The sequence below is a fragment of the Caenorhabditis briggsae genome (assembly GCF_000004555.2).
Source record: "Caenorhabditis briggsae complete genome, chrII, whole genome shotgun sequence".
Taxonomy (NCBI): Eukaryota; Metazoa; Nematoda; class Chromadorea; order Rhabditida; family Rhabditidae; genus Caenorhabditis; species Caenorhabditis briggsae.
The window spans coordinates 4979217-4988061 of record NC_013486.2 but is presented as its reverse complement, the minus strand read 5'-3'; the positions used below and the strand labels follow the sequence as shown (position 1 = coordinate 4988061).

Here is an 8845-nt window from a genome sequence, read left to right as displayed (position 1 = left end):
GCTCCTTTTGCTCTGTAACTCTGTTCATAGACAAGATAAAGTATTCCAAATAATACCGTTTCGTAGTACTCGTGGAGCTCTATCATACCTGATTGAGTTGGTTCGAAAATATAGATTCTGAAAGAAGTTATGGCAGAGCCCGCGAAAGCCCTGCAAAGGCCCGAATTACAAGTATGCTTTTAACTTTTCTCCGGAAAATATAAAATACTGAAAGTCCCAAAATTCTGAATTTCTAAAAAAAGTCTCGGAATTCCAAAAGTCTCTGTAAAAATTCAGAAAGCCCCAACTTCGAAAAATCCAAAATTTCGAAAATTGAAAATTTTTTCAAGAATCTCAAAGACGGACCACTTCTCGCCAAAGGTGGAAAACATTTGAAAAAGGGGAAAAATGTGATCGAAGCGATTGGATACGGAAAACTGTCAGCATTGGGATTCGGTGGGGTTCGGGGACAGAAAAGGAGGAGTGAGTTTTTTTTAGGTTTCTTAATTTTCTTTTCACAATTTTTAATAAAAAGTTGAAAAATAGGCCGAAAAAGATCCGAAAAGAGCTCAGATCCTAGCGGCAGGAATCCGAAAACTTTTTTTTTCAGAACCAAAAGTAGTTCAACCAGTTATGGTGCCTAAAGATGAAGGAGTTCCCGAAATTTCGGGAAATGTGAAAATGGTAAACATTTGAAAAGTTGGGATAATTTTTCAAAAATCTGTTTTCCAGAATCTGCTCTCCGAAGCTGAAAATCTTCTAAATCAAACTTCAAAGTCTACAAATTTCATTTATGTAGCAATGATAAATAATGCTTATGAGAGGCTGACGTTGAATTGGATTTGTAATACAGCATCTATGGATGTAAGTTTTTTTTGGAAATTTCCAGGACTTTTAAAGACTTTACTAGACATCTCCAAAACGTTTTAGAAAATCTGAGAAGTCTCCAAAATTTTCAAATAATCCAAAATTCTCAATTTCTTTTCCAGAATGTTCACAACCGCACCCTAATTGTCAGCATGGACCCATCGACATGTACATCAATTCGGTCACAATGGGACGAAACGATAAAATGTGTTTCTTTGGAAATCGAAAATTACAAAAATGGATACGATTGGGGAAAACAGCAATACATCAACATACTAACTTTAAGAGCAAATTTGATGGAATTTTTAACAAAAAATGATATTCCTTATGTTCTAATTGAGACGGATGCGACGTGGTTCAAGGTGAGGGACATCTGAATGAACGGACAAACGAAAAAATTCTTGAAAATTTCATAATAATACATTTTTATGAAAAATAATTTGTCTGAAAATTCGAGAAAAAAACCAAAGAAAAATTTCAGGACCCACTTTTGCTGTTTTCGAACCGAACGAATTCAGAAGAAGACTATGATATTGTGGTCCCAGTGAAAGGATATGACGGTGGAAGTTGGGATACATTGGCATTTGACCCAATGTTAATCAGTCCAACGAATGGATCGAAAATGTTTATGGAAGAAATGAAAACGAGGTTGAATGGTGATAAGAAACTTTATGATCAGGTTGGTTTCTGTTTTTTAGAAATTTAGAATCTCAGAATCCCAGAATCTCAGAATCTCCGAACCTGATAATTTCAGAATTTCAGAAACTCAGAATCTCAGAATATCAAAATCTCCAAATCTCGAAGTTTCAAAATCTATGAGGGCTTTCCTAGATTTTCAATTTCAAAATCTTAAAGTATCACTTCCCAAAAATTCAAATGTCCTCCTAAATAATTCACAACCTCCCTCTCCAGGACATCATGAATCAATTATGTGCGTCCCAAAATAATGGTCTCATCTGTCGACAGTTTTCATATAATGAGATAGCAGATGGCAAATGGTCAGTTCGATTGATTTATGACTCCTTTTCAGAGAGAAATTCAGAGCAAAAATTCAAAATTTTTAGGTACAAAACGGACGAAAGGGATCGAGAAATTCCGTTTATTTTGAACAATAATTTCAATTCTGGGACAAAAAATAAGGAGACAAGACAGGCACTGAATGGCTTCTGGTTTTTGGCATCGAAAACGAATCAATGTGTCATTTCAAAAGTTAATCGATTTATGGAGAAATATGGGAAAAGTTAAGGGAGAATGTTAGACTATTTTTGAAGAAATCCCACTTTTTGTTTTGTAAAATTATCATACCGTAAAACCTGTAATAGAAGGGCCCCCAAACTTTCAACTGTGAGTCAATTTATCTAATGTAAGTTCATTCGGAAGATATAAACAATCTGTCAACTGATAAATTGTTTATTACAATATCTTAAATATTTCATCAGTTAACAGATTTTTGATATCCTTTACAGTAATCGAGCTAATTGAGCTCAAAGTTGGTAGTGTGTGGGCCCTTCTATTACAGGTTTTACGGTATTAGATTGTTTGAGGCACGATTTTTCTTATTTTCTCAATATTCTCATTCTCATATCATTTTTTCACCCCATTCTGATTTTTCTTTCTGGTATTTTTGTTTGTGATGTTTTCGGGTCTATAATTTTTTTTGTGTGAATTGATTTTCAAAAAAAACTCCTTGACAGTATTCTGTGATTCTTATTTTGTTCATAATTTCCTGTGATTCGAAAATAAAAAAACTTTGAAGATTCTGAAAGACTTTTAAGTCGATTTTTGTGAAAATTTCGATTGAAAAAAGCAATTTGAATCGAAAAAGAAACGTATTTAAAAACGTAATTGAGATTAACACTTTCAAAAATATATCTGATAAGATGCAGACAATTAAGTCTTGAAAAACTCGAAAGCTTCACTATGGCTTACGGATATTTTACAATTAAAAACATTCCAATGAAAGAGATTATGATATTACTAATATCATAATTGGACAAGTTTTTTATCAGTTGAACATTTTGAAAGTTCTTACAGGAATCAAGATACCGTAAAACATCTATCAGAAGGGTTTCCACACACATGTCGCTCTTTGCCGTTTTGCTCCGCTATTAGCCATTTTTTTCCGCTATTAGCCGTTTTGCGCCGCTATTCGCCGTTTTACTCCGCTATCAGCTGTTTTTCACCACTATTAGCCATTTTGTACCGCTATTAGCCGTTTCGCTCCGCTATTAGCCATTTCTCTCCGCTTTCAGCGCTATTCACTGTATCGAGCCAAAAACGATCGCAATTAGCCAAAAACACGGGCTATCAGCCGGATTCGTCGGCTAATAGACATGAAGGCGCCGGGAAGGAGCCACTTGAAGCTAAAAAGTCTCTGAGAACCGTGATAAAATGTCTCAAAGTTAAAAGTCTGCTACTTTAGTGTGTTCAAAAAGTTTCATATTTCCGTTTATTGCTACCCTAAAAACCCACCCTTTCCTTATTAAAAATCGCTCTATAAATAGTTTTCGTCTGAACTGGTCGAATCGAAAACGAAGCTTTTCTTTGTGGTTGCTCAGCGAGCCACTGTTGTAATTGTGTTCGATGTAAATGGGCACTCATGTGACGGAGGACACGCTCTAATGCACTTTCCGAGTAGGTTGGTTCCCGATTCGTTGGGGGGAGGTCAGCAAAACAGGAAACTGTCTGGAATTATATATTAAATATTAAAATTCTAATTAAAATTCTAGCTCTCGCTCATCCATAATTCGAACTGCAAGCCATCAGAATTCAGACGAATTAAAAAATCGACATTCTTATATTTATCAGAAATTCGACTTTGAAGGATCTGAAAATCCAAGAAGTACACTCACCTCGGTCTCAATAAAATCTGTTTGTACCCATTTATCATACGTCTGATCTCCTTTGGAATCCGTTTCACAATTCTTCTCCTCCAGAGTAGTTTGTCTGAAATTCTGAAAATTCTAGAAAATTTTGAAACTTTTATGACCAACTTTCTAAAATCCACAGGTTCCAATTCATAGGCAGGTGGGATGTCCAAAACGATTTCAGATTGTGTGCAAATTATAGAAAAGCATTTGGCGTTTTTCGTTGAATTATTCAAAAGACATCCTTCATCACAGTCGCTTATTGATGAAAGATCTGGAAATTTTTCATAGAAGAGAAAGTTTTCTACAGAAGAACTCCAAATTTTTTTCACTTTTTTTGATATTTTTCGTCAGTTTTTCAGAAATTTCTAAAAAAAAACTCATAAATGAAAAAAATATTAATTTCGGTTTTTCGCTATTTACAGAAACCTGGAAAAGTCTTTCGAAAAAATTATTGAAATCAACAGTTTCCTGAAAAAAATTGAAATTTTTCGATTACCTGAAAACAAATCCTCCATTTTTTCAAATATACTTTTGAAATTTGCTTGTAGGAAGTAAAACAGCAAGACATTTTCGAAAACTCAGGATTCCCAGTTTTCGCTTGGATGCGCAATAAGCTTACTAGGGAAGGTTGTAAAAGGGGGGGGGGGTGGAACTTTGTTACGAGACCTATATCATTCGAAAGCTGAAAATGAGAAATTTTCAAATAAATATTTTGCTAAAGAGCTACCAGTTTCGAGAAAAAACTGGTTTGAAATGCGAAAAAATGAAAATGCAAAGGGGGATCCCATGGTGACATTTTGACAAAAATTTTTTTTCGAAAAAACTTGAAAACTTTATAGGGTCATACTGTTTAATTTGAAACTATCTAAATAATCATGTCACATGCTTCGAAAAACTATTTTTGAACCATTTTGTCAAACTATTAGGTTGGTCGGAAAGTAATGCGCGTTTTTGATGTACTTTATTTTTATTGTAAAAACAAAGCAAGGAAATATTAATTGAGGGGATATTGCCCATCATTAATGACCCCTTACTGCCAACGTATGTGCAAAGATTCGATGCCTCTACGAAAGAGCTCCACTGGCTGTGACATTGCCGTGAACCAGAAACTTTGCCGATGTGCCCACTCCTTGCCGTTTGAGCACCAGGTCCATGCGGTACAGCTACACTTTATCACGATCAGTAGTCACTATTTGATCATGCTTTAGAAATTCAAAATACACCAGACCTCGTATTCCACCAGACACATAGAATAACCTTTTCACCGTGCATGCTCGGTTTTTGGGTCGGTTTTGGTGCCTCGCCATGATTTAGCCACTGTCATAATTTACCAATGCAGTCATACTGAGTCCATCTCTCATTCAACATCAGAATTGGATTCAAGAAACCTCGATTCTTTGAACGGCGCAGGAGAAAACTAGAAAGAAAACTGATCCCTTCGATGCGCTTCATCTTGTTATCATCAGAAAGTTCGTGTGACACCCTTTTTCCGAATTTGTTCGTTTTCCAGAATTGTAATTAGGATGAATATAAACTGTCCTCATAGGCAGCGAGTTGTTAGGCACAGTTCCAGTTGCCTGTCCCAAATTATCGCCGACAAAGCTTTTTAGACAAAACTGCGTGTTTTGCTTTCCAAGCATTCGTCGACGCTACTCGATCGTTGGAACCAGCGTCAATAGTGATTTTCGGATGCGGTCGGCTTCAGCGGCTGTTTTCCCGTCTTTGAACTCATGCTAAAAGTAGGCTCAAAAGCGAAAATTTGATTGGGCATCATTTTAAATCTCTTTCTAATTCAAAAATTAATTCAGACAATTAATTTATGAGCAACAACAAAGCTAAAGACATGCTCTTTATGATGAAAAAAAAATTAAGCCAAAGCCATCGTTTACGGGTGAATTAGAAAACCCAAACTTAGCGCGCATTACTTTTCGACCAACCTAATACATTTTGATTTTTGAGAAAAAGAAATTCGATGATTGGTGATTTTGGAAGTTTTTTGATTGTAATTCCAATTTCAAATGTTACTCTATGATCTGCGAAAGTTTTCTCGATTTTCAAAAATCCATGGGCTTGGCCTTGGCTTTTTTACAACAATTTTTCGAAAAATTTTCAAATGTGCTAAAATGAGTTCTAAACGTACAGAAATGATAGAATGAGTGTTTTCATAAGATCTGAAAACTTTATTCTTCTCGAAATCGAGAATCTCGAACTTTTTTTTCAAATATCCTACAATCCATATTACTTCGATAATCACCCAGTAGAATTCAAAACTTGTAAAAACATAAATTCACATTATGTCTCATTGATTCATCACTGTGCAATCCCAATAGCAAACAAATCTGATGGATTTATACATAAAGAACAGAAGAAAGATTTGTAGTGTTGCTCCAAGAAATTTTCGAAAACTATGATGTATGTATTTCTCAAAATTTGTCGAAAAGTAAAATTCTCCAAACCAATAAGTATTTAAATGCAATTTTTTAATGGAAAAAATGCTGTCTTGACACTTTGAAGATTGCCACAAAGACCGAAAAGAAGAACAAAAAAAAACTAGGAATCGAACCTACACCTAGTCAGATACCGTCCTAACTCTTCGCCACTAAACCACTTCTCGCTGCTTTCTCTACGCTCCCCAATGCATATAAGAAAAGGGAGGAGACGCGGCGCTCGGTAGACTCGAAATTGAGCCAAATTTGAAACTTGATTTTTTCGAAACTGGTAGCTCTTTAGCAAAATCTGAATATAGATTTGAAAATGTCTCATTCTCCCTATAAAGTTTTCAAGTTTTTTCGAAAAAAATTTTTGCCAAAATGTCACCATGGGATCTCCCTTTGCATTTTCATTTTTTCGCATTTCAAACCAGTTTTTTCTCGAAACTGGTAGCTCTTTAGCAAAATATAGATTTGAAAATGTATCATTTTCAGCTTTCGAATGATATAGGTCTCGTAACAAAGTTCCACCCCCCCCCCCCCCCCCCCCTCCCCCGTTTAAAATTATATTTGAAAAAAGTTTACAACCTAGTAAGCTTATTGGAGTTTAAGTATTTGCGACGAATTCCGAATTTTTAGATGAACAAATTATGAAATGGCAAAATTGAGGTTCTTCTGTTTTCCAGATTATTCTTTCTCCTGTACTTTCTCGTTTCGGTCTAAACTTTTGGATGAAATTCGACTTTCCAGAAAAAAAACGCAACTTTCGTAAAAAATATTTATTTAAATTAATTGACATTTTTTTTCAAAACAAATCCATTGAGTCTCGACCAGATCTGGTTTGCGGGCGCAAATGCATTGGTGCCTAAAAACTGCTTTAAATAGGAAAAATTCATATTTCAAAATTCTTTTTGTGTACCTGGTTTTGATGTCTCGTCGATGCTGGGAGAGACGATGTGGATGGAACGGAGGCATCGAATGGAGACGATTGGAGTGTTGGTGCTGGGTCCCAATCGAAACGTTGGCCTCGTCCTTGTGTAACGTCATGTTGAAGTGGAGCCAACGCAGCCGCAGATGTGGAGGGTCCATTGTTCAAAACACATGGCAGTCCAAAACCTCCATGAGGTCCAGCAAGTGTTGGTCCAATATGCGGGCACCGTCATATACAGAAATAATCGATGAGGGGGGGGGGGGGTCTAAGAATAATTAGGAATACTCAGAAAAAATCAAAAAGACATTTTGAAGCAAAAAAAATCAGACATCCGCTTCGAATAGAAGAGTAATGAATTTTTTGTGCCAGACTCGGGTTTTTTTTACCATCAGGTGAGAGAGGAAGAGAGACGCAGAGAAATTAAAAAAAGAACACATCAAAGGGCAATGTTTTGGTTCGGCACACGACAAAGGGACCTTTGAGGAGAGGAGAGAGACGGAGAGAAAATGTTGGGACATCTTTGGTGCGATGCCGACACTTTCCGACACAAATTGGAAAAATCCAAAAAGTGTGAATCTCAAGCTCTCTATAATCTCAACTTCCAAAAATTTCAAAATTTCTGAAAATCAGAAATTTGATGAAACTCATATTCAGAACATTTTCCAAAATCAAATTCTCAACATTATAAAATTAGAAATTCTTTTTTTATAAAAGTTATTCGGAATTTCTGGGGTTTCAGGAAAGTTAGTAATTGCAAAAAATTAAAATTTCGAATGTGAAATTCAGAAATTCCAAACAAACCTAAATTTTTGAAAAATTCCAGAAATTCAAAGGTTCAAAATTCAAAATTCCAGAAATTCAAAGGTTGTTTTGCTCCAGGGACTCTTTAATTTTGACACTTTGGGGATCGTTTGACTCGGAAAAGAATAATAGAGCTTAAAAATATGTGGGTTGGCAAGAAAATGTGTTTATTTTCAGTTCAAAAAAATTTCGAAATTTACATAAAAAATTCGTTTCGAATAACTTCCTAAGCACTGACAGGTCTGTTGTTGACCAAAGAAGGAGCTGGTGCATTCTCATTTCCAGCATTAGCCTTATTCTTATTGGATCCCCATGCCCAGACAGATGGATATGCAGCAGCAGTAAGATATGGAGAATAGACAGATGGATAGGCATATGCAGATGGATAATAGGCTGCTGAATAGGCTGGGACAACCACTTGTTGATGAGAGAATCCAATCATCATGGAGCAGAGAACGAGAGCGAGGATGCTGAAAAATAATGAGGGTTCCTGTAATAGAAGAATGTTGGAAAAAAAATGAAATTTCAGATCTAGTTTTGGATTATTCATTTTCTAATCTCTCTTAGAAGTTTAAAAGATATTCATAAAATTGGATACTGTAAGACAAAGTTTCAGAGCTCTAAAAAGCTTAGAACAGTTCAATTTCCTTTTAAACGTTTCAGTTTATGGTTCAAAATTTACAATTGTTATCTGTCAGCCTTCTTCGAATTTCAGGTCAATTTCCTATTGGGTACAATTTTCAAGCTAGATTTCGACATAATTCAATCCCAAAAGTTTATAATTTCTAGGTGAAATGAAAATCTTACCACTTGGCGAACATATTGAATTGAAGTTACTTGGAAGTATCATTTTTGCCAAATTTCACCGCTTTTATACACCAGACATCCTCTCTTACCGGTTTCTCCTCAAACCGATTTAACTTTTCTTTTCAAATAAGCATGACACAAACTCCATGAGAACAGTAGTA

At 35.5% G+C, this 8845-nt stretch overlaps 2 protein-coding genes across 2 annotated transcripts in view; one reads left to right on the top strand and one right to left on the bottom strand.

The window, feature by feature from the left end:
• The window catches only part of CBG04279, a gene marked incomplete at both ends in the record, with an annotated part of 6533 nt that extends 4442 nt beyond the window's left edge, over nt 1-2091 (top strand). The window contains 8 exons of the mRNA XM_045242035.1: nt 137-171; nt 330-462; nt 590-663; nt 712-843; nt 969-1208; nt 1328-1525; nt 1759-1844; nt 1911-2091. Of these exons, the coding sequence (XP_045092630.1) occupies nt 137-171; nt 330-462; nt 590-663; nt 712-843; nt 969-1208; nt 1328-1525; nt 1759-1844; nt 1911-2091 (1079 nt within the window). The remainder of the gene's footprint in view (nt 1-136; nt 172-329; nt 463-589; nt 664-711; nt 844-968; nt 1209-1327; nt 1526-1758; nt 1845-1910) is intronic.
• Nucleotides 2092-8103: 6012 nt separating this feature from the next.
• On the bottom strand, nt 8104-8698 carry CBG04277 (the record flags this gene model as incomplete). The annotated part of the gene is made up of 2 exons (XM_002630302.1): nt 8104-8347; nt 8685-8698. 2 exons carry the CDS (start codon nt 8696-8698, stop codon nt 8104-8106), a joined length of 258 nt encoding a protein of 85 aa, XP_002630348.1.
• Between the last annotated feature and the right edge of the window lie 147 nt (nt 8699-8845).